The sequence below is a fragment of the Nicotiana attenuata genome, chromosome 6, assembly GCF_001879085.1.
Source record: "Nicotiana attenuata strain UT chromosome 6, NIATTr2, whole genome shotgun sequence".
Classification (NCBI taxonomy): Eukaryota; Viridiplantae; Streptophyta; class Magnoliopsida; order Solanales; family Solanaceae; genus Nicotiana; species Nicotiana attenuata.
This window is the reverse complement of record NC_031994.1, coordinates 27573252-27599744: the sequence shown is the minus strand read 5'-3', so window position 1 is coordinate 27599744 and position 26493 is coordinate 27573252. Positions and strand designations below refer to the sequence as shown.

At 39.1% G+C, this 26493-nt stretch overlaps 2 protein-coding genes across 2 annotated transcripts; both read right to left on the bottom strand.

Annotated features, from left to right (window-relative positions):
* LOC109227721 (uncharacterized mitochondrial protein AtMg00810-like) lies at window positions 10326-10805 on the bottom strand. The gene has a single exon (XM_019392918.1). The coding sequence runs from the start codon at window positions 10803-10805 to the stop codon at window positions 10326-10328; it is 480 nt and encodes a 159-aa protein (XP_019248463.1).
* On the bottom strand, window positions 23051-25649 carry LOC109227720. The gene is made up of 5 exons (XM_019392917.1): window positions 25356-25649; window positions 25171-25287; window positions 24547-25023; window positions 23603-24157; window positions 23051-23497 (listed from the first exon to the last, which is right to left on the bottom strand). Exons 1-5 carry the CDS (start codon window positions 25647-25649, stop codon window positions 23051-23053), a joined length of 1890 nt encoding a protein of 629 aa, XP_019248462.1.

Here is a 26493-nt window from a genome sequence, read left to right as displayed (position 1 = left end):
CCTAGTATGTCCAATATACTCTAAAAGTTACGTTATATTGTTAGTACGTAGAAATTAAACTCTAAAAGATAATATATTTATTAAAATATCATGTTGCAACCCAGATTAGGACCATGATGGCGCTTATGAGCTAAAGCCCAAGTAAGCCTCATTGATATTTTATAGAAAATCATATGAGTCTTCCCGATTTTAGGACCATCCAAAATTATTATGTCTCAGAAATCAATAATACAACCAACCAATATCCACCAAAACAAGTCATAATCTTTGGCAAGCCCAACCGAAAAATACTTAATCAATCTCCAAACACGAAAAGATGTTCTAATACGAGTCTATATCAATGAAAGAATACTCAGACACTAATAAAAGTGACTAACGGAATATCTTTAAGATTTTTAAAGAAAAGAACAATAGCAAATAGGTAAACTCTTCGCCAGTGAAGCGATGCGGGGCTCATCTGAATTGTCAACTCGTATACTCTAGCTAACAAAATCTTTATCTACGTTAACTGCATGTCTCTGTAAAAAAACTAATATTTATTAAGATATGTGTATAATTGTAAGCAAGTTTTAGTTTCACATAAACATATTGTAGTGCAGATGAAGTTATAGAGTAATGAAATTAATGTTTTCAATTTGTTTCTATTTCCCATTACGGGATCAGACAAATCGAATGCGTCTCGAGACATGGGAGCTGCCTTTGTTATGCCATGAAAGAGCTACAACAAAAGGTGAAATAACTATTCCGAAGATTTCCATTTGTCGTTGAACAAGAAGGCCACATAAATTATATATGCGTAATCATTTCCAAGATTTTACTAAACTTTATAGCCAAGACTTTTTCATGTAGATTTAACATCATCCACGCTGACTCAGATATGGCAGAGGTGTCCCCAAATATTACATAGTGTTGAGGGGGAAAAAATGGAAAACGGTAAACAGAGGTTAGCAGTAGATTCAAATATATTCGATCGAGGTAACAGATGTATACTTATCCATTTTTTTCCAATTCCACCTCTTTATATATATATATATATATATATATATATATATATATATATATATATATATATATATATATATATATATGTATATATATATGTATATATATAGTTAAAAAGTAGTTTTAAATGTGTGATATTATAAAGTTTTGGTTTCTATTGTCACAAAGGGGCTACTATAGTAGTAGTACATAACGGCATTGTTGAGCATTGAAGTTTTGATAATTAACAAAGTGTGACTAACTGCTGAATGAACCAGGTCCTCAATGTGGCTGTTTAAATGCTGTGAAGAACCAGCTCATCACATTACAGGATCAGTTCCTCATGATTGATACTTGTACGTATGTACAAGACAGTAACTTTATCTCAAAGTTACCAGGTCCGAGTTTGGTGGAAGATGGTTGCTATAAGTGATATGGATCGTTGCTCAATAAGATATGGATAAGTCAGTCAGAGACAAAAGTCCCAAAGCTTGTGGAATCCTTAGAACAGTAGGAGTCCTATCAAAGATGAAGCCGACTATCAATAGGACTCCTAGAAGATCTCAAGTCATGTTTCAATAGGATTGACTGTGGCCTTATGAACTATCTTTTTACACATCAACTAAAGTGCCATAAGTTGATTTTACTTGTGTTGAGTACTTGCTTTTGTATTCTTCCGAGTCAGTCTAGTGAATGTGTTTTAGGAAATTGAGTTATAATCAAACGTCTTAAACAATTAGGGAGTTGGAGTGAATATTTTGCTTTACAAGTTAGAGTAACTTGTGAATCAAATAGGAGTAGAAGGAGTACTGGAGAGTATTGAGTTATAGTCCTGTAATTAATACATTTTTGGCTCATTGTTCTAGTGGAGCTGGAGTTGAAAAACCTATGTTGTAGGTCATGATTTTTGCACCTTTTGAACCGGGTGATTTTCCACGTAAAAATTATTGTGTTCACTGTATTGCTTATTTACTTTACACGTAAGGAACACGGTAAAGAGTCAAGTTCTTTAGTATCCATACGGGCACTCAAACTAACAATTGGTATCAGAGTGTGTTCTCTCATTTACATGGCTAACACCTAGAGAGATCTTGAAAGAAAGATGAGTGCTCCACCTAGAATTAATGAAGGACAATCAACTACCAGACCACCCTTGCTCAATGAAAAATATTACAGTTGGTGGAAGCAAGAATGCAAGATTTCTTGATAGCTGAAGACTATCTGAAGACTATGAACTGTAGACCATAGTAAACCAAGGTCCTTTGATTCCTACTAAAAAAATGCACAAAGTGAAACAGTTCATAAGGACCCTTCTAAATTTGTGGCATCAAATTTCAGAATGATGGAGAAGAATGCAAAGGCTAAGAAAATCCTTATCTGTGGACTTGGTCCTGATGAGTACAATAGAATTTCTATGTGCTATAATGCAAAGCCGATATGGGATGCACTCTAAAATGCTCATGAAGGAACAAATCAAGTAAATCAAGGATTGAACTACTCATGAGAAACTATGAGCTTTTCTCCATGAAGGAGTCTGAGACCATCCAGAATATGATGACTAGGCTCACTATAATAACCAATAAACTGAAATCACTTGAAAAGGTGTTTACCTCAGAAGAGGTGGTTAGCAAAGTCCTAAGAATCCTTCCACCTTCATGGAATCAAAAGTCATTACAATCTTGGAAGCCAAGCAATTGAATAAAATCTCACTTGATGAGTTGGTTAGAAACTTAAAAACTCATGAAATGATAAAGATATAGTTGCACAAAGAAGAACCAAAGAAGGATAAGGCCTTGGTTCTTAAAACATTTGAGTATGATGACTCTGGCTATGATGATCCTGATCTAGCAATGTTTGCCAAGTTAAAGAGGTTCATGATGAATTTCAAAAGTGCACCCAAGAGAGAGATCAGCAGTAAGCACAAGCAGATCGACAAATCTAATTATAATGGGTGCTACAAGTGTGGCAAGCTAGATCACATGGTAAAGGACTGCCTAATATGAAAAATTGAGTTGAGGAAAGAACGGTCAGAAAAGGAGAAACGAGAGAAGATGAGATAAAAGGGTTCCGACAAAGGAAAAATCCTAGGCAAAGGATTTACTGAAGCCATGAAGCAAGCATTCTTGGCAGCATATGAGGATAGTGGGAGTGATCAAGAGTAAGAAAAATGAGGATGAGGCTATAAGTATCTATCATGTGATTGATGAACAGCAAGCTATGAAAACAAAACCTCCAATGCAGCTTGGGATGCACATTGGAAAACTTCCTTTGTTTGATGAACACCACTATGATGAATGGAAGCTATGTATGGAAATATTTCTTCAGGCTACTGACTTTGACCTATAGGTAATTATAAGCCATAGACCAATTCTCCCAACCAAATTGGATGGTGAAGGTAACAAGTGCAACAAAAGATAAGAGGAATACGATGAGGAAGATCGTCAGCTAGTTCAGAAAAATGCTAAGGCAAAGGACTTGCTCTTCAAAAGTGTGTCTAGAAACACCCTCCTCAGAGTGTCCTCTTGCATCTCTGCTCATGATATATGGAGGACCATGAAAACTAACTTTGAAAATGAAAACATCAAAGTGGCTCTGATGGCGATTGAAGAATCAAAAACATAGGAAGAAGTGATAGGAATGATGGCCATGAGTGATTCAGAAACTGAAGATGAGGCAAACCAGGTAAGTATATCTGACTTGAAAGAAAATATTCATGTTATGTCCAAAAAGCAACTGATGGCCATAATTGTGACCTTAATGAATGAAATGGGTAAAATGAGTAATGGAAATGATCAGCTAATCAATAACCTTTCTTGTGTCAAACTTGACGTCAAAGAGCTTGAATCTAACAAAGCTAGTTTAGAGAAACATGTCAAAGACCTTAAGAACCAAGTTCTTGAACTAACTTCTAAGAGTGAGAAGTCTTCTAATACACATGGAAAAAGCAAAATGAGTGGTCTACATGATAATCTTGAAAAAGAATTAAAAATTGCTAATGATAATCTTTGTGAAGATAAATGTAGAAAAAAGTTCTGTATGAAAACCTAAAAAAGGCTACCTATGAACTATCTAGACTAAGCAAATGCATAGATCTTCTGATGCCTTGAATTGGCTAAACGAAAATTGTAGCTCTAACAAATCTGGAATTGGCTATAGACAACCTTTCCCTAGGTTTGACCCAAAGTATGTAGGAATTTCTGATAATAACATGTTCACTCATTGTGGAACAGTAGGACACTTTAGAGACACTTGTCCTGTCTTAATTCATGCTCAGTTTAGAAACACCTTTGGTATTACTAAAAAAGTGAAGAAGGAAGAGGAGGCCAAGGTTAATCCTCATGTCCATACTAAGTGGATTAAGGTTAACAAGAAAATATCTTCTAAATCTCTCCCCTTCTGGGCAAGAAGGAATCTAATTCATCCTTTTTCAAATAAAAAGGGACCCAAGCTAGTGTGGGTTCCCAAAACTAACTTGTGAATTTTGATGCAGGCTAAGGTGAGAGGAAACAATCAGAACTGGTATCTAGACATTGGATGCTCAAGACATATGACTGGAGAAAAGAAAAACTTTCTCTCACTGACAGCCTTCCAAGGAGGGAGTGTATCATTTGGTAATGGGAAAAAGGGCCGGATAACAGGTATTGGTAAGGTTGGCAAGTCACTCTCTCATAGTATAGAAGATGTGTATTATGTGGTAGGTCTTAAACACAATCTTCTTAGCATCTTTCTAATGTGCGGTAAAGGAAATGAGGTAAAATTGATTTCCGAAACTCTGCACTTTCACTAAGCTTGATACTGATGAAATTGTGCTTAAAGGTTAGAGACACAACAATGTCTACAAGATATTGATTATCTCACTTCCCTAGAGTGAGAACACATGCTTGAGTGTAGTGGAAGATGATCCACTACTATGACATAGAAGTCTGGGACATGTCAGTCTCTCTCAACTCAACAAACTGGTAGTGAAGGACTTGGTCCTTGGGCTAGCTAAAGTTGAGTTCACCTCTGACAAGTTATGTGATGCATGTGTTAGAGGGAAACATGTTAGGTCATCCTTTAAATCTAAGAAGTTTGTAAATACTTCTAAACCTCTGGAACTCCTTCACATGGATCAATGTGGACCAATGAGAATAAGGAGTAGAGGAGGTAAGAGATATGTGTTTGTGATTGTTGATGACGTCTCCAGGTATACCTGGACTTCGTTTTTGGGTTCCAAAGATGAAACCTATGAAATTTTCTGTGTATTTGTCAAAAAGATTCAACAAAAGATAGGATGTAATGTTTTAAGTATAAGAACTGACCATGGAACTGAATTTGAAGATTCAAAGTTCCTTGAGTTTTGTGGCTCAGATGACATTGACCATAATTTCTCTGCACCTAGAACTCCACAACAAAATGGGGTTGTTGAAAGAAAGAATATATCGTTAGAAGACCTGGGGAGGACCATGTTGATTGCCAGTGGACTGTCTAAGAATCTATGGGCTGAGGCTATTAATACTCTTGCTATCTGCTAAATAGATGCATGGTTAGATCCATTCTTGAGAAAACTCCCTATGAGTTACTTCGAGGAAGAAAACCCAACATCACTCACCTGAGAGCCTTTGGGTGCAAATGGTTTGTGCATAATAATGGGAAAGAAGCTCTAGGTAACTTTGATGACAGAAGTGATGAGGGAATTTTCTCGGGTTACTCTCCACATAGTAAGGCATATAAGGTTTTTAATAAAAGAACTATGTGTACGGAAGAAATTATGTCATTTTCGATGAATCTAACAATTTGGATGAGAAAGGTCTGCAGGATAAAATTATGACATAGGATTCACTAGTGATGGAGATACAAAGGAATCTGATGAAGATGGATCTAAAAAACACAAGGAAATTGACAGTGATCATGAGGAACAAGAAGTAGAAAGAACTACTCTAACTGCTGACCAGACAAATGAAGCCGCACCTACTGAACCTGCTCATCTGGGTCATTCCTCGGGTGAATCTTCCCTGGGTATGCAGATTAGACCATAGAAGCATCAAAGCTCACACCCTCTTGAGAATATCATCTCTAATCTAAATGCAGGGGTTCAAACCAGGTCTTCTCTAAGAAATCTATGTACACTCACAACATTCCTCTCACAGGTTGAACCTAAGACCATTAAAGAAGCTCTAAAGGATCCAGACTGGATCATAGCCATGCAAGAGAAGCTAAATTAGTTTGAGACAAGCAAGGTCTGGCACCTGGTACAGAAATCCAAGAACAGAACTATAATAGGTACCAGATGGGTGTTCAGAAACAAGTTGGATGAACAAGGAAATATCACAAGGAACAAGGCCAGACTGGTGGTTCAGGGATACAATCAAGAGGAGGGCATTGACTATGATGAGACATTTGCACATGTAGCTAGAATGGAGGCTATAAGAATGCTGATAGCCTTTGCTGCTCACATGGAATTCACTTTATACCAGATGGATATAATGAGTGCCTTTTTTAATGGGTACCTGAAGGAGGAAGTGTTTGTCAAACAACCTCCTCATTTGAAAGTGAAGAATTTCCTAACTATGTGTTCAAACTGGATAAAGCTCTTTATGGTCTGAAACAAGCTCCTAGAGCTTGGTTTGAAAGGCTCTCAAAATTCCTCTTAGCTAACAACTTTTTAAGAGGAAATGGGGACAACACTCAATTTTTTAGGAGCAAAGGGAAGAATAGTCTGATTGTGTAAGTGTATGTGGATGATATTATCTTCAGGGCAACCAATGAAGCAATGTGCAAGGAATTTGCTGAGATGATGGGATGAGCATGATGGGTGAACCGAACTTCTTCCTAGGTTGCAAATCAAGCAAACACCTACTGGAACCATGATTCAACAGCAGAAATATATTAAAGAGTTCCTGAGGAAATTCAACATGGACTCCTCTAAGTATACTGATACCCCCATTTCCATTGCAACAAATTTGGACCTTGATAAAGAAGGAAAAAGTGTGGAACAGAAGCCATATAGAGGAATGATCGGGTCACTATTGTACCTCTCTGCAAACAGGCCTGATATAGTGTTTAGTGTGGGATTATGTGCAAGATTTCAAGCAAATCCCAAGGAATCTCACCTGCAAGCTGTGAAAAGAATGCTAATGTTATTTTATATGAGTCCACGAACTGTACAGAGACATGGTCCTATATCAGTTCCCACAGTGCTAACTACTGAACCAGTATGTAAATGAGACACGGGATTTTTACGTGGAAAAATCCCAAATCAAGGGGACAAAAACCACGACCTACACTGGTAGGATTTCAACTTCACTAACTTGTAAATACACTATTATAAGACACTTTGTAATGACTCTATTACAAAGGCTTCAATCACTATAACTTGTAATACACTAATCAGAAGCCACTTTGTCACTCACTAGTTACAAAGACTTCAATCACTCTAACTTGTAACACAAATCACAAGCCACTTTGTCACTCACTAGTTACAAAGACTTCAATCACTCTAACTTGTAATACACTTATCACAAGCCACTTTGTCACTCACTAGTTACAAAGACTTCAACCTCTGACTAACTCTAGTCACAACACAAACTCAGATGGTTTATGATTTTGAGTTTCCTAAAACAAAGCTTCTAAGCAAGATAGGAGTTACAATGAATAACAAATAACAAATACTCAACAAACCTAAGGACTTTAGATATCTTCAATCTTTGGATCTGGTCCTTGAGGTTGCATCGACTTTGTTTTTGAGAGAGGTTGTGGCTAGCACTAAAAAGAATATCACTGAATGCTCAAGTATATCTTGTGCCTTACACCATGTTGTTATACTACCAAAGACATCCCAAGTATTATGTCAATTCTTGGTTGGTACACGTCTCTTCCCAATGGGAAGTGACTGCTGCATTGTCTGTTGCACTGTTGTAGGCAGTCACTTTCTGCAGTTGCTTTCCAGCTGTATAGTTGACTTATACTTTTGTCAAGGGAACACCTAGGGATCAGGTCCCTAATTTGGTTCTTGTGAATCTAAAGGCACACTGCCCAGATTATCTTGAGTTGATTAACTTGAATGATTGTACCAGGCATGCTTCAGGTCCTTTATCTAGTTCTATATAGAAAGTTTATTAGATCATCAAAACATAGATTAAAAGACCTTAAGCACATCAATTTCCCCCTTTTTGATGATGACAAATTTTTAATATTGATGACTCTTTGACTTAACTAGATAAGGTACCAACAATCGCATATGTTCCCCCTGACTCTATGCTTCCCCCTTAATTACTTGCTACAATTTCAATTTAATCGATTCTTTCCCCTTTTGGCATCAACAAAAAGACACAGTCAGACAAAACGGCATAAAGAAGTCTAACAAAGCTAACTCATGCCACATATGTGCACACAACATGATAAAAAAGTGAAGCTAAAAGGAAAACAAGCATTGTACAAGCAAAAGAAGAGCTGTTTCATTGATAAGAAATTGGACTATTTCAACAGGAGCAGCAACGGTGAAATCCAACATGCCAAAAAAAAACAACAACAGCCACAAAACATCAGAACAAGAGATAACTGGTCACTGAGAGGATCCTAAGGGGCACTAGAAGAGAAAGGCTTGGAGGAGGAGGCAGCGATGGATTTGAGAACTAGGTTCATGCGGGCATTTGCAGATAGTTGTTCCTCAAGCAGTTTCTCCCGCAGGTTCTCCACCTGTTGCCTAAGTCCAGAACTTGTCTCATACCTGCCATCTCCGAGATTTCCGGGTCAAACATGCTACCCCACAAGACTTTCTGAGTTCTCAATCTCTTCTACCCAAGGCCACTATCACTTGGAATGGTCGTCATTGAACCAGGTCCTCCCACAGCTTCCCGTTTTCATTTTTTAGACATTTCCACAAACTTCCCATTCCTGCTTGCAACAGCCACAGTATCACCTTCAGACAAATCTTTCTCAACCACAACCTTCTTAGATTTACCACCACTCTTCATAGATGTTCCACTTTGTTTTTCCACAGCTTCCTCTGAAGCCTCCAGCACAGACTTTTGGACTTCTGTAGATCTTTTCACTAAGGAACTAGGTTCCGCCACAGCATCTTCATCAACCTCAACCACTGGAATGTGTTTGTCAGCCACAACTTCCCCCTATTTAGTCAACCTCTTCTTCTTCTTCTTAATACTCTGCTTATTCTTCTGCAAGGGAGACTCAAAAGCCTTGTTCTTCTGCAACCTCCTGGTTTGTTTCAGATGAAAGAGAATCAGGTTCTCTAACAGGTTTTTCTGTGACGATGTCATCAACCAGAGACTTGAAAATCACCAGAGTCCTTTCATCCTCTAAGAATGAAGTTTGTTCCCCCTGAGATTCAGGCAGAGGGGGAAGCTCCTTCATTCATAAGACTCTCAGCAGCAATAGCCATGATATCTTGTGCCGCTTCCTTTTGGTGACTCCATGGGAGCCACTGAGTCTAGAACATAGGAGTTCAAGTACTGATCGGGATCTTCCTCAGATACCATTGATACCTGAGGAGTAGCACTTTTGGTTTGTTCAGAAAAAGGAGGAGAAGTAGGGTTTTCAACACATGGAAGTGAGACAGGGTTTGTCGGAGGAGTAGAGGTGATTGAGATAAACAGGAAACCGGTATGGGTACAGTAGTATCAGGGTTAGTGAATAAGTGGGTTTCTGGTGGTGGAGATGTGGTAGTGGTGTTGATGGCAGGAGTAGGAGACGATTCTTCGTTGTCCATGGTGAGAGAAGTGGTAGAGAGCTCTAAAGGAAAAAATAAAAAGATGCAATGGGAGATAATGGTTCAGAACTGCTGGTATGAAAAGTCGGATGATGTGGCAGTTGAATTAATTTTGCTATCTTTTTGAAAAAGCATGCGAAAAACACATTACTACTAACCTGTGGTACAGGAACCAGGTTCCTAACCTGTTTTTTTAAAAAGGGTTTTGCAGCTCTCTTCCGCAGTTCAACACTGTACCTTTAGCTTCTATGATCATCATGCGTGTTTACCTTCAACGGTATAGATATGAGTTAGGCCTAGTCATAAAACACTTTAGCCAATTATACCTTAGTGTGACTATCATAGTCATGTCAGCAGAACCAGGTTCTCCATTAGGTTTAGGTAACCCTAGTGCCATCCTGTTTCTCTCAAAGTGTTCCCTGCTCAGAGCTTTGGTGAAGATATCTGCAATTTGATCTTCTGTGCGACAAAATCCCATACAAATAAGACCCTTTTCCACATTGTCCCTAAGAAAATGGTGTCTGGCATCACTATGCTTGGTTCTCTTGTGTTGAACCGGGTTCTTTGCCATGTTGAGAGCACTGGTGTTGTCACACAGAAGCGGTTCACAATCAATGTATATACCAAAATCTTCCAATTATTGCTTGATCCGTAGTAACTGAGCACAGCACGAGGTAGCTGCAACATATTTTGCTTCAGTTGTTGAGAGAGATACTGAGTTGTGTTTCCTTGTACCCCATGAAATAAGACGTGATCCAAGGAAATGAGCCATTCCAGATGAGCTTTTCCTGTCCACCAGATAGCCTGCATAATCAGCGTCATCATAACCAATAAGGTTGAAATTGTCACCTGAAGGATAGTACAAAACCAGGTCCTGTGTGCCTTTAAGATATCTCGAAATTCTCTTAGCAGCCTTCAGATGAGATTCCTTAGGATTTGATTGGAATTTTGCACATAATACCACACTAAATACAATGTCTGGCCTGCTGGAAGTAAGGTAGAGTAGAGATCCAATAATTCCCATGTACATTGTTTGATTTATAGGTGATCCAGAATCATCCATGTCTAGCTTAGTAGCAGTAGCAATAGGGGTATCAATCACCTTTGATGCTTTCATATCAAACCTTTTCAAGAGTTCTTTGATGTATTTCTGCTGACTGATACATGTTCTCTTTATGGACTACTTCACTTGAGGACCCAGGAAGAAGATCAGTTCCCCCATCATACTCATATCAAACTCGTTTCCCATGAGTTTAGCAAAATTTTCACATAATGAGTCAGCTGTAGCCCCAAATATGATGTCATCCACATAAACCTGAACAATGAGCAGGTTCCTTCCCTGTTTCTTCAAAAATAATGTATTGTCAATCTTTCCTCTTGTGAAGCCATTTTCCAAGAGAAACTTGGATAGTCTCTCATATCAGGCTCTAAGGGCATGCTTCAATCCGTACAGTGCCTTATCCAATTTGAATACATGTTCATGATGTACATGACATTCAAAACCTGGAGGTTGCTTGACATAGACTTCTTCCTTGAGAAAACCATTCAGGAAGGCACTCTTTACATACATTTGGAATAAGGTGAATTCTATATGTGATGCAAAGGCAATGAGGATCCTAATATCTTCCATGCGAGCTACTGGGGCAAAAGTCTCATCATAATCGATCCCTTCCTCTTGATTGTATCCTTGGACAACAAGCCTTTCTTTGTTCCTTGTAGTATTTCCATGTTCATCCAGCTTATTCCTGAATACCCACTGGTCCCTATGATGGTTCTGTCTGAGGGTCTAGGTACCAGGTACCATACCTTGTTTCTTTCAAATTAATGTACTTCCTCTTGCATTGCAGTAATCCAGTCTGCATCCTTCAAGGCTTCCTTGACAGTTTTGGGTTCTATTTGGGGTAGAAATGCTGAGAAGGCTAAGGAATTTATGGTTTTGATCTTGTCTGAACTCCAGAATCAAGGGGTGATTGTATTATCAAGTGGATGGGAGCTTTTGTGTTTCCAATTTGGGACTGAAGTTTGATTGGTAGAGGAACTGGGTAAGTTAACTGGATTTCCTTGCACTCCTTGTTCTGTTACTTGTGGAGTGCCTTGCACTGCATCTCCAACTCTTTCTTCAGCTTCAGTGGTAGTAATTCGGGTACTAGGTTCCTCTTGAGAAGTGGAAGAAGATGTTACATTGTCTTCACCTGTGTCCTTCATCTGGCTCATCGTATCAGCCTTTCCATTTGAGACATCAGATATTTCCCTAGGAACTAAAAGTGGTTCATTATCTTGATCATCACTGTTTCCTTCCTTGTTAGAAGAGGGTGTCATTGAATAACACATGAACACTTTCTTCCACACATTGTGTACTTTTGTTGTAGACTTTGTAGGCTTTGCTTTGAGAGGAATATCCTAGAAAGATCCCTTCGTCGCTTTTTGCATCAAACTTCCCAAGCTGGTCCTTCTCTTTGTGGAGAACATAGCATTTGCATCCAAAGGTTCTCAGATGAGTTATCTTTTGTTTTATTCCATTGAGCAGCTCATAGGGGGTTTTGTTCAGGAGGGACTTGATCATACACTTGTTCACCAAGTAGCACGCAGTGATTATTGCCTCTGCCTAGAGATTTATGGCGATTCCACTGTCAATGAGCATTGTCCGTGCCATGTTTTCCAGAGTTCTGTTCTTTCTTTCAACAACACCATTTTGCTGTGGATTCCTTGGTGCTGAGAAGTTGTGAGTTATTCCATTTTCATTACAAAACTCATCAAATTTGGCATTGTCAAATTCTGTCCCGTGGTCAGATCTGATGCATGTTACCTTCAATTTCATCTTCACTTGGATCTTCTTGACAAGGACCACAAATATCTCGAAGGTCTCATCCTTTGTTCTAAGGAACAGTGTCCAGGTGAATCTTAAATTTGACAGACCAGGAACCAGGTCCTTCTGAATCAATTTATTTAGAAGTAAGAAGCTTGCATGCCCCAATCTTCAATGCCAAAGTTCTGCATCATTATCAACTACCTTCAACCAACTCATATCACCAGCTTGTAGAGATTCAAAGTCCGCAATGTAGATGTTCTTGTATCTTCTAGCTTACTAAGACCACTTCGCCAGTTACCAGATTGGTAACTGTGCACGCTTTTGATAAGAACTCTACTTTGTTCCCTTTATCACAAGTTTGAGAAACACTCAAGAGACTGTACTTCAGGCCATCCATATAGTACAAATTCTCAATTAAGTGCGAAAGAGACTTTCCAACTTTTCCAACACCGAGAATGTACCCCTTTTTCCATTTCCAAAGGATACATTCCCTCCCTGCAGGGCTTTTAGTGAGAGAAAATCCATGGTGTTTCCAATCATGTGCTTTGAGCATCCACTGTCCATGATCCATTATAGTCCGCTTCCTCTCACTGTTCCCTACACATATAAATTATGGGTTAGATTTAGGAACCCAAACTAGTTTTGGTCCCTTGTAATGAGAAAAGGGATGAATAAGAGCTTTTCTTGTCCATGCAGGCAATATTCATTTTTTGTGAGTGGTACCTGGTCCCTCTTTAGTAGTCATTTTTTTAGCAAACACTTTGTTCTTTTGAACAGATTGAACCCTGGCCTGGCAATTTTCTTTGAAATGCCCATTGTTCCCACAGTGGGTACAAAGCCAGTTATCGGGAACTGTGACGTACTTATTGTGAGGGTTGTAAGGAGTTTTCTCCTTTTGGAGCCCGATTCCCTGCCTGTTTCCACTATTATTGAAGTACATGGCAGTGACAGCATCTGAGGACCAGGTCCACTTGAGTGATTTCTCAAGATCAATTTTTACTTTCATCAATTCAGCTTGAAGCTGCCTATTTTTCTCAAGTTCACCACATAGACTAGTTCTCACATCATTTAATTCCTTTTCAAGTTTGATGTGTGTCTCACTAGCTACTCCCTTACCTTTTTCAATACTTACATGCCTATGTTCAGATTTGAGTCCCTCAATGGTTTCCTCTAGATCTGTGATAACCACCAAAAAGTCATCCCTTTCTTGCTCAGTATCAGCAATTTTCTCTTCATGGGCATTCTTTTCTTTGCTTACGTTTTTTATGGTTTCCTTCAAGTCAACAACCACTACCATCAAGTCATCTCTCTCATTTTCTACACTATTTATTTTCAGTTAGATCTTCCTTTTCTTTTTCAAGATTAGCTATGGTCTCATTTAAATCCTCCACACAGACCACAAGATCATCTCTAGATTGTTCAGCATCTCCTAGCTCTATGGTCAAGGCCTCCTTATCATTATCAAGACTATAATATGCATCAATTAAAATATTTGCTAGAGACATCAATCTCTTAGAGGAATAGGACTTCAGATTTCTCTGAACATCCCTAAAATTTACCTCATCATTTTCATCATCAGACTGAGCCATCAATGCAAACAATGAGTCATATTCATTTGCTTCAGTTTCCACTACCATCATGGAGTTGTTTTCTACATCTGGTTCCCCTTCTAATTCATTGGAGGAGTCTCCCCAAACAGCAAGAGCTTGCCTCAAAACATTGTCAGCTGCACTTTTTCGGCTAAATCGTTTGTCAGGAACCGGGTTCGTTTTTGCTGCTTTGTCAGAGTTTTGTTTGTAATGCTCATGTTTCAGAAGTGGGCAGTCTTTGATGAAATGCCCTGGCTTTCCGCACTTGTGACAGCGATCATTATTTTTTGGTTTGCTTGTACTACCTATCTTAGGTATACCACCATTTCTTCGAACCATCTTTTGAAATCATGTAGTGAGATAAGCCATATCACTATCTTCTTAACTTGAGTCATTCTTTTCAGCCTTGAGCACCAGGTTCTTCTCCTTCTTCGGCTCTCTTCTTTCACTGTCTTTCTTTTTTTTCATCTCGTATGCCTTCAGACTTCCAATTAGCTCATCCATGGTTAGAGTTTGTAGATCTTTAGCTTCAGTGATAGCATTCACCTTACTCTCCTAAGAGCCAGGTAGAACACTGAGAACCTTCCTTACAAGCTTGTTTCTGGGAATAACATCTCCAAGTGAATGAAGCTCATTTATAATAGATGTGAATCTAGTGTGCATATCTTGTATAGACTCATCATCCTACATCCTGAAGAGCTCATACTCGGTGGTGAGCATGTCAATCTTAGACTGTTTAACCAGAGTAGTTCCTTCATGTGCCGTTTGTAAAGCTTCCCATATTTCCTTGGCAGAATCACATCCTGAGATTCTATTGTACTCATCAGGTCCTATACCACATACCAAGATTTTCTTGGCACGAAAGTTCTTTTCTACAGCTTTTGTGTCAATATCACTGTACTCTTTTCTGTTTTTTTGCACCATCGGTCTAGTTTCTCCAAGCTTCTTCATAGGAACATGTGGACCATGACAAATAACGCCCCACAGCTCTGAGTCTTCTGCCATTATAAAATCATGCATACGAGTCTTCCACTAGCCCTAATACTGACCATTGAATCTAGGGGGTCTGTAGGCTGATTGTCCTTCCTCAAAGTTAGGTGGAGCAGCCATTAAGATCCTTTCTAGGTGTTAACCTTTTAGAAAGAACCTGCTCTGATACCAATTGTTAATTTATATGAGTCCACCAACTGTATAGAGACATGGTCCTATATCAGTTCCCATAGTGCTAACTACTGAACCAGTATGTAAATGAGACATAGGATTTTTACGTGGAAAAATCCCAACTCAACGGGACAAAAACCACGACCTACACTGGTAAGATTTCAACTTCACTAACTTGTAACTACACTATTACAAGCCACTTTGTAATGACTCAATTACAAAGACTTCAATCACTCTAACTTGTAATACACTAATCACAAGCCACTTTGTCACTCGCTAGTTAAAAAGACTTCAATCACTCTAACTTGTAATACACTTATCACAAGCCACTTCATCACTTACTAGTTACAAAGAGTTCAATCACTCTAACTTGTAATACACTTATCACAAGCCACTTTGTCACTCACTAGTTACAAAGACTTCAACCTATGACTAACTCTAGTCACAACACAAACTCAGATGGTTTGTGATTTTGAGTTTCCTAAAACAAAGCTTCTAATAAAGCAAGATAGGAGTTACAATGAAGAACGAATAACAAATACTCAACAAACCTAAGGACTTTAGATATCTTCAACCTTTGGATCTGGTCCTTGAGGTTGCAACAGCTTTGTTCTTGAGAGAGGTTGTGGCTAGCACTACAAAGAATATCACGGAATGCTCAAGTATTTCTTGTTCCTTACACCATGTTGTTATACTACTAAAGACATCCCAAGGATAATGTCAATTCTTGGTTGGTACATGCCTTTTTCCAATGGGAAGTGACTGCTGCACTGTTGCAGGCAGTCACTTTCTACAATTGCTTTCCAGCTGTATAGTTGACTTATACTTCTGTCAGGGGAACACTAAGGGATCAGGTCCCTAATCTGGTTCTTGTGAATCTAAAGGCACACTGCCCAGATTATCTTGAGTTGATTAACTTGAATTAATGTACCAGGCATGCTTCAGGTCCTTTATCTGGTTCTATATAGAAAGTTTGTTAGATCATCAAAACATAGATTAAATGACCTTAAGCCCATCAGCTAAGATATCTCAAGGGGACCCCTGACCTTTGTTTATGGTATCCTAGAGGGTTCAACTTTGATATAGTTGGTTATGCTGATGCTGACTGTGAAGGTTTCATGTTGATAGGAAAAATACTTCAGGAACAGCATATTTTCTAGGTTCTTGACTGGTGTCTTGGGGAACCAAAAAGCAAAACTCAGTGGCATTATCTACAGTTGAGGTTGAGGTTGAATATGTGGAACCAGCATCCTGTTATGCTCAGTTACTATGGATAAGACTATAGCTAAGGGACTATGATATATTTGTTGATTGTGTTCCCATTTTCTATGATAACACCAGTGCCATAAACATTGCTAAAAATCCTTGTCAGCTCAAGAGAACCAAGCACATTGACATTAGACATCACTTTCTCAGAGATAATGTTGAAAAGGGGAATATCTCAATTAACTTCTATTAAATTGAAGATCAAATTGCTTATATTAAAGCTCTGAGTAGGGATCATTTTGAAAGGAATAGACTAGATCTAGGTCTAATCAACACCTCCCACTAAGTTGACTCCCAGTGATTGGTTAGAAAAAACGTAATAAGACGTAGATAATTAAGTATAATGTGTTTGATTCGGCTTTGTGCTTGTATTAAGCTCACCCACTTGCTTAGAAAATGTGGCTGATAACTATGTTGCATGATACTAATATGAAGCTCTGAATCTTTATTGCAAAAACGAATAAGGAGTTGGTTCTTTGACTCAAGTATGTGCCATACTGTCTTAAATCACTAGTACTTTATATTCTAAAATTACTTCTATACTTAGACTTTTAATTCCATTGGCATCATTCTAATCGTCTTCTAGTCAAAGAGTAGGGGGAATCCTTATGCATTTAAAGATCACTCCTGCAAACCTTACAGTCAAAGTAACTGTTGTAAGAGTCCCGTTAAAATTCAAATTCGGTCGCCTTCTCTCTTCTAGTCAAATCAGGAGTAATACCTTTAAAAGGCTCTTATGATCAGCTTCTCTAACCTCGCTATTTCTCTCAAACCCTAAGTAAGAATCAAAAGCAATTATCAAGAACTAACCCTTTCTTTCTCTTCTTCGAGTCTCTCATCTGATCACCATGCCTAATGCCATTCAAACACCTTCTAAAGCTAAATCATCAACCAAGGCTGAAGTAAAATCCAAAATCTTGAAGCCCAAATCGAAGAAAAATGACAAGCCTTCAAGAGAACCCACACCCACACATGCTCCTTCTCTATCGACATCCTCTACCATACCTACCTCATCCTCCCTTGTTCCTATCATTCTCATCTCTACTGTACCCCTTCCTTCAAAAGCAACTACCCATTCACTTGAGCTTCCTAAGAAAAATACCTTTAAGACAGCAAAGGTCAAAGCAACTTCACAAAAATCTGTCAAGAAAGTGCCTAAAACTGCTACGCAGGGTGACACTAGAGTCAGAGAATCTGTGATTCACGAGGAATCAGTTATAGGCACTACTGATGAGGGACCACATCCTACTTCCATGTTAGATGTTTTGGCTTTTACTATAGATGTTGCACCTCTAGATACTCCACCAACAAGTGAGAAGTCACCAGTGGAGAAATTCACAGTAGAAGAGCGTACGGGGGATCTGGGAAATGAGGTAGATACAATGGTTGTGGAGCCTGTGGTTGAGGGGGAAGGACATAACGAACCAGTACAAAAGGAGGCTTCTGATAGCCTTGATTTTAGTTGGACTGGGGATGAGGAAGATGATGAAGGTGAAAAGAAAGAAGAAGTTATGACCAGTCATATGGAACATGATGCTAACAACATAGCTAATGGAGAAGAAAAGAATGAGAATGAGGGTGTATCTGGAGATGAGAAGGAGAGTAATACAGAGGATAAGGCAGGGGAACAAGCTAATAATTCTGCAGAAGAATAAAATTAGAGTGAAGAAGAGGAGGTTTCTAAAAGTGAGGGAGAGGATCAAGAAAAGGTAGGTGGGAGTGAAGAAGGTGATGACGAGAGCGAGGAAGAAGAAAGGAATGTGAGTAAGGAATTTGAAGGTTCCAAGTCAATTGGAAACTATCATAGCCCCTTCAGAAGAAATTGGTGAAGAAACAAGGGTTCAAGAACCTGGGTCTCTGTTAACTCCTTCCCCTGGAGATGAAGAAGTTAGTAGTGATGATATGCCACTATTTGAGGTAGGGAAGAAGTCCAGAAAGGCCACTGTGAAAGCTACAAAGACAACAATTTCAACAAGGAAAGGAGTAGTTCCTCCTTCTAGAACTCATCTCGCAAGGAGTAAAAAAAGGTTGTTAATGCACAAATCATGAAGGAGTCCAGAAGTGCAAAGAAGCCAAGGAAGAAGGTTTCAATTGTGGAATCTGCTATTGAAGTGGATGGAGAAGATGAATCTGACTCAGCTTGCCAGCAAAGTCTACCACACCAAAGAAAAAGGGAGCCAAAGTCACCAAACCTACTACCTCCACTGCAAGGGCCAGTAGGGGTAAGACAAGGAAGAATGTGCCAGCTGCAGTTGATCGAACAGAGTTCAGAAATAGAAAAGTACTAAATAGGAAGATTCTTGTGAACACTAAGATGAAGGGACCGGCTCAACTGGTTGAGAAAGTTGAGATACAGCGATGGAAGCACATGTTAGTTAAAGCTTTACCCCCAGTATGTGTTCCTGTTGTAGTGGAGTTATACACAAATTTCACTTTTGATGGGAAGGTAGTCAAGAGTAAAGTAGGAGACTTTGACATGGAGTTTGATGCTGAGGAGCTGGGGTTGCTTCTGAATATCCCTTCTTTGGGATTTGACAATTATTGAAGAAGAAGTGGCCATCCATAGACAATGATGTTGACACTAGCATTATGGTCACCAGGAAGTTCTCCCAAAAGTTTGAACTAGATGCTCCCTAGAAAGTGTACAAGACTGATATGACTCCCTTTCACAAGCTACTGTTTCAGTTTGTCAACTCCTACATCCTTCAGAGGTCTGAGAGAAGGCATGAAGCTACTCTACTAGACATGGTTGTGATGGAACTACTTGACACTGGTGGACCTATCAATCTTCCTAGCCTGATGATTCAGCACATGGAAAGAGCTGCAGATACTTCCAAACCAAAGCATGTTATGCCATACGGTTTCATGTTGACTAATTTATTTGACAAGCTTAACATTGTCTTTCCTGAGCTTAAGGTTGGAAACCACAATGATATTTTGTATGTTGTTACCCTCAATCAGTGTGGCTATGAGGAGATCAAGGCTAGAGGATCCACATGATCTACCATTCCTCCTGGGAGCAGTAGGGTTGCAGAACTCAGCAAGAGGTTGGAGTTGGCAGTTAAAGAGAATGTTAAGCTTCGTGAAGACAATAATGAGCTGAGAAAGGAAACAAAGCAACTCGGGGAAGAGCTCAAAAGAGACGGGGAGGCCCACGCTCAACAAATTGCTACCCTTGTAAAAGCTTTGACCCCCTCTTCTTCTCACCCTTAAACCAGTTCCTTCCTAGTGTTCTTAGTCCTTTGCTATTCTAGGGATGTCTTTTCTTTTGTTAATTTTGTCCTAGTCTGAGTGCTTAAATTATTTTGTTCTACTGATGAAGACAGGGCCCTAGGCTCCTTTTGGCACTACTTAATGTCTCTTATTGCTCGGCTTTACTGCTTTGTACTCTGTTGGATCATCAGCCAAGTTTAGTTGCGTTTTCTTATGCTTGTGCAGTCGGCTGTTTGGCCTTGAATCTCATATTATTTGTGCTTAATGTCTAACATGTATTTGTGTTTTTTCGGTGATGCCAAAAGGGGAAAGATAAGGTTGATGGGTTATGAACATACATGTATGTTCAAAAGTACTTGTTGTGATCACCTGGTTCTTTAATGTGATTGCCTGGTTCTGTGTACAAAGTTTGTCATCATCAAAAAGGGGGAATTTGTTGAGCATTGATGTTTTGATGATTAACAAAGTGTGACTAACTGCTCAAAGAACCAGGTCCTCAATGTAGTTGCTTAACTATTGTGAAGAATCAGCTCCTCAGATTAAAGGATCAACTCCTCATGATTGATACTTGTACATATGTACAAGACAGTAACTTTATCTCAAAGTTCCCAGGTCCGAATTTGGTGGAAGATGGTTGCTATAAGTGATAAGGGTCGTTTCTCAAGAAGATATGGATAAGTCAGCCAGAGACAAATCTCCCAAAGCTTGTGGAATCCTTGGAACAATAGGACTCTTATCAAAGAGGAAGCCGACTATGAATAGATCTCCTAGAAGATCTCAAGTCGTGTTTAAATAAGATTGACTTTGGACTTCTGAACTATCCTCTTACACATCAACTAAAGTGCCATAAGTTGTTTTTACTTCTATTGAGTACTTGCTTTTGTATTCTTCCGAGTAAATCTAGTGAATGTGTCTTAGAAAATTTAGTTGTAATCAAACGTTATAAATAGTTAGTGAGTTGGAGTGAACATTTTGCTTTACAAGTTAGAGTAACTTGTGAATCAAATAGGAGTAGTGGGGTACTGGAGAGTATTGAGTTGCAGTCCTGTAATTGATACATTTTTGGCTCATTGTTCTAGTGGAGTTGGAGTTTAAAATCTTATGTGGTATATTGCTTATTTACTTTACGCTTAAGGAACACGGTAAAGAACCAAGTTCTTTAGTAATCCATACGGGTACTCAAACTAACAAGCAGTGGGGAAAAAACAAAGGTGGATGGTAAAAATTCGACCAGAGGTAATTGAATTTTACCAAAGTTATACGGATTTTCATAAGCATTAAGCTACTATTACTAAGCTATAGGCTACTATTTCCACCAACTACAAAAGCAACAAGAAGCAGCTAAAAATCAAAATAAGAAGCTAAAATAATTAAAATAAAAAATTAACGTTATTTCTACATCCTAATACTAGCTGTTCGCGGGAATTGCCCCACCCCACATTTAAAAATACAGGGTGACCTTAATGCATAATCAACACAAAGTCAATGAGGGCAAAAGGAAAACTCCCTGGTCACTCGATCAGAGCCTTCGTCGAAGAAAGCCCGCCTGCTAGCTCCAGATCATCAGCACCATTGCCAATTAAGATCCTCCTCAACGTCATCTTCACTAGCAGCATCATCAAAATCATCCACATTCTGATCCTCCTCCTCGTGCACAGATGGCTCAGGTGTGTTAATATCCTCCTCAGGAGGTACGCCCTGGCACTTACCAATACCTATAAGTTTATGGGTAAGCATTGAGTATGATAAAATCTACACTAATTGAGGAGGAATTGACACATGCAACAGAAATGGAGAACAAGAAGAAGAGAGTGAGAAAATGAGAGAAACAGAGATCGTTTGAAGAAGAGCTTAATTCAGCTCATCACAAAGGAGGCGGTCCCCTTTTATACAGTATTAACCGCCTCTTAACTAACTAATACAGCATTTCCCTTAAGTAGCCACTTAGTGTACTTCTAGCTCACATAACAATACTCCCCTTCAATCTGGGGGGTTGAAACACATTCAGCACCCTAAGCTTGGACAAGAGAAAATGATGCTGAGAAGACCCTAATCCTTTGGTCATGATATCAGCTAACTGCAAATTGGTGGAAATGTATTGTGGTGTCAGCTACCCATTCTTGATCTTTTCTCTCACAAAGTGACAATCGATCTCAATATGTTTAGTACGTTCATGGAATATAGGATTAGCAGCTATTTGTAGAGCTGCTTTACAATCACAATGCAGGGACACTGGCTGCTGAACCTAGACCTGTAGCTCCTTAAGCAATCCTAGGAACCATGTGATTTCTGTAGCTGCTGCTGCTAAACTCCTGTACTCAGCTTCTGCAGAGCTTCGACTGACAGTCTGTTGCTTCTTGGACTTCCATGAGAGTAAAGAATTCCCCAATTTGATAACATGCCCTGTGACAGATCTCCTAGTATTAGGACAAGAAGCCCAGTCTGAATCACAGTAGGCAGACAATGTATCAATAGGTCCTGCTTCAAGCAAAATCCCAAGGCCTGGTGTTGCCTTTACATATCTCACTACTCTCATTAATGCATCCCAATGAGATTGCTTTGGTTGCTGCATAAACTGACTGAGTACCTGTACAGCAAAACTCAGGTCTAGTCTAGTGATGGTCAGGTAAAGTAGTTTGCCAATCAATTTTTGATAACTCCCTATGTCCTCAAGTTCTGCATCTCCATTTACCCCTACATGCTTATCATACTCATTAGTTGTTAGCTTCTGATCTAGCTCAATTGGAGTGGAGATGGATTTAGCTCCTGCAACTCCAACTTCTGATATCAACTGGAGTGCATATTTTCTTTGTGAAAGTAGGATCCCCTTCTTTGATCTCAAAACTTTAATGCCAAGAAAGTAGCTTAACTCCCCTAGGTCCTTAACCTTAAAAGAGTTCTGTAATGTCTGCTTGGCTTCCTTTATCAGCTCTGCACTACTTCCAGTAATAAGCAAGTCATCCACATATACTAAGATAACAACAATGTCTGAAGTTGTGTTCTTAGTGAAGAGTGAATGATCAGAAGCACTCTGATGATACCCTGCCTTCACCAAAGCTTCAGTCAACTTGATATTCCATTGTCTTGAAGCCTACTTAAGACCATATAGTGATTTAAGTAGCTTCAGACCTTATACTCCCCTTGTCTCTGGAAACTTTGTGGCAGTTCCATGTAGACATCTTCATATAGATCCCCTTGCAAGAAAGCATTATTCACATCCATTTGGAAAAGACCCCATCCTTTAGAGGCTGCTATGTTAATGACTGTTCTAACAGTAACCATCTTTGCTACTGGAGAAAAAGTCTCATGATAGTCCAACCCTTCTTACTGTGTATAACCCTTTGCTATTAATCTAGCCTTGTACCTTTCTATTTCCCCATTTTCTTTATACTTTATCTTAAACACCCACTTGGATCCTATAGCCCTCTTTCCTGCACGCAGATCAGCAATGCTCCATGTTGCATTATCTTCAAGAACCTTGATCTCTTGTGGCATAGCTTCTACCCAGTTTGGGTCCTGACATGCTTCCATAAAGCTCTTTGGTTCAACTGTTGAAGAGAACATTCCCAAGTAAGCTTGATAATGTGGTGACAAATGAGAATATGAGACACTGTTGGAAATGCAATAGGGATGTTTTTGAGTGTTTGAGCTTGTCACATAATTTTTCAGCCATATGGAGGGCCTTGTGGTCCTGCTAGATTTTCTGACATCAGCTGTTTCAGAAGCCACATGTTCAGTAAGTGACTGGCTTGGAATTGGATTTGTGCCTGACTGCACATCAATGGTCTCTGTGGGATCAATAGTGTCAACTGAATCTACTGCATCTTTAACTAAATCTAGAGTCTAAGTGTCTGTTGTAGCTGTTGGTTCCATGACTGGTGCCTGGGCTGCTTCAACTTGATCATGTGCTGTGGAGGAGTTTGATTCCTCAGGGGTGATCTGAACCTCACTAGAAGAACTCTGCAGTGAGTGTTCAGGTAAAGAATCATTTGGTATGAGAGGCTCACATGGAAACAAATCTTCAGTGATTTGAGTTCCTTCCTTGAAAAGAAATGCTTGTTCTCTGAATGACACATCTCTACTGATGAACACTTTTCTAGCATCCAAGTCAAATAAACTGTACCCCTTTTGTGTCTCATAGTATCCTATAATAACTGACTTTCTTGCTCTTGGACTGAATTTGTCACCACCTGGTAAGTTGCTTGCAAAACACAAACAACCAAACACCCTTAGGTGCTCTATCTTTGCTGGTTTGTTATGCAGTATTTCATATGGACATTTCCCTTGCAACACTCTTATGGGCAATTTATTAATCAAGTATGTTGCTTTCCTCACACAATCACCCCAGAATCTCATTAGCACTGAGCTTTGAAACAATAGTGCCCTTGCAACTTCTAGGATATGTCTGTGTTTCCTCTCCACTGTGCCATTCTGCTAGGGTGTATATGGACAGCTACTCTGATGTATAATTCCTAAAGATGCTAGCAACTTTTTTGCACTGAGAATTACAAAATTCACTACCATTATCAGACCTCAACACTTTCACATTAACCCCAAACTGATTTTTTATCATAACAAGAAAGTTCTTTATTACAACCAGCACTTCACACTTTGATTGGATCAAGCATACCCAAGTATATCTACTGTAATCATCCACAATGGTAACAAAAGTAGTGTTTTCTATCATATGTGGGTACCTTATGAGGTCCCCAAACATCTAGGTGGATGAGTTGAAAGGAACACTATGAGCTACTATTACTTGAAGGAAACTTTAACTTACACTGCCTAGCTAATGGACACACATTACAATTTTCTTGCACCTGCATGTCCACTTTATTCCTCAATTCTGGGATATGCTGCATTGACTTCAGATATGCATGGCCTAATCTCAGGTGCCAGAGTTTACTTTCAGCCCTTTTATTCACCAAGAAACCTCCTACAGCTACTGTTATGTTCTTCTTCAGCAAGTATAATCCATTGTGTTCTCTACCAATCCCCGTCACCTTGCCACTGTAAAGATCCGTAAACATACAAAAATCAGGAAAGAATGTGGCTAGGAAACTGAGATCTTTGGTGAGCTTTGACACAAACAACAGATTGAATTTAAAATATGGTACATATAAGATATTTTTAACTGTCTTATTTCCCAGTATAGATGCTTCCCCAGTGTGAGTTATTTGTGCCTTATTTCCTGTGGGCGATTGCACTTTACTCCTTCCTTGATCATTAGTTCTTCTCATATTACTCAGAATATCCTTAGTATATGTGACATGATGAGTTGCTCTTGTATATATTACCTAATCAAAATCACACATACCAGCATTTGCCAATAAGGAAATTATACCTATCATGTTAGTAGAGCATTCTGGTGTTGCTGACTTTGACAAAAGTTGAACAAGCTACTTGTATTGTTCCTCAATGAAGAACTGTCCATTCCCCTGCACCTGAACGGCTGCTACCTTATTTTCCTCATTATTCACATTCACACTGTTGGCATAGACCTTTCCTCCTCCAGTCTGGTTTTTCTTCTTGCTCTTAAAATCAGCTGGATAGCCAATTATCTTAAAATAATTCTCGTTAAGATGACCTTTGTAGCCACAATGCTCACAAATGATTCCTGGCCTTTTACCTCAAAATCTGTACTTTTTCCTGCTAACATAGTGAGTGGTTCCTTATGTGCATCTACCACTCCTAGGGCTCTTTGGCTTTCTTCTTGAGTAACTATTGCATAAGCTTCATTAACAGTCACAACAGGTCTCTTTGCTAGTACATTACTCCTTATGTTACTGTAAGTTTCATTTAATCCCATAAGAAACTGTAGTACACGTTGTGATCTTAAATGTTCAATTGAAGGTCTAGCCTCCTCACAGTCACATGAAGACAGAGGCACCAACACATCTAATTCATCCCATAAATCCTTCATTTTAGAAAATACGAAGTTACAGAATCAGTACCTTGTCTCAATGTCGCTATAGATGTCCAAAGATGATAGATTCTAATTAGATTTGATCTATCAAAACTCTCCTGGAAATCACTCCATACCTTTCTCGCATTTGAAGCATAGACAATGCTTGGCATCAGCTCATTTGATACAGTACTCCCGATCCATGACAAAACTATTGCACTGCATTTTTTCCATTGCTATGCCAATGCGCCTTTATGATCTAGTGAAGCAACTTCATTTCCGGCCATGGCTGAACAGATCGGAGTTCCGTTGAGCTACAGTCAAGCTTCGATTCTACAAATTTCTTTCTAACTCCGATGAATCTGTGATCACCGCTCTGATACCATGATAAAATCTACACTAATTGAGGAGGAATTCATACGTGCAATGGAAATGGAGAAGAAGAAGAAGAGAGAAAATGGGAGAAACAGAGATCGTTTGAAGAAGAGCTTAATTCAGCTCATTACAAAGGAGGTGGTCCCTTTTTATACAGTATTAACCGCCTATTAACTAACTAATACAGCATTTACACTTTAGTCCCTTAAGTAGCCACTTGGTGTACTTCTAGCTCACATAACAATAGAGTAGAAATCGCCCACCAACTGAACTCGCTCATTAGGAGTAGCAGGCATACCCCCAATCTGCAATTGTGAGTCCAGCATCTCGTTGAAGTGGGCCATGAAACTTTCATCTCAATGGGGTTTAAATGTTGATCTGATTTGTGTTTTATGTCAGGTATGGCCAGAATCCAAAATTCATATTGTTGCAGAGTGTTCATTCTCAAGATCTTTATGGTGCAGATTACTTACTTGGCTATAGAAGC

Excerpts from the sequence above, each read along its gene's own strand:
- LOC109227721 (XM_019392918.1), bottom strand. The coding sequence starts at position 10,805 with ATGAAAGCATCAAAGGTGATTGATACCCCTATTGCTACTGCTACTAAG.
- LOC109227720 (XM_019392917.1), bottom strand. The coding sequence starts at position 25,649 with ATGAAGGATTTATGGGATGAATTAGATGTGTTGGTGCCTCTGTCTTCA. Across the intron at positions 25,288-25,355 it reads GAAAAAGTACAGATTTTGAG|ATAATTGGCTATCCAGCTGA; the intron begins GTAAAAGGCCAG and ends AATTATTTTAAG. Across the intron at positions 24,158-24,546 it reads GGAATAAAGTGGACATGCAG|AATGGCACAGTGGAGAGGAA; the intron begins GTGCAAGAAAAT and ends ACACCCTAGCAG.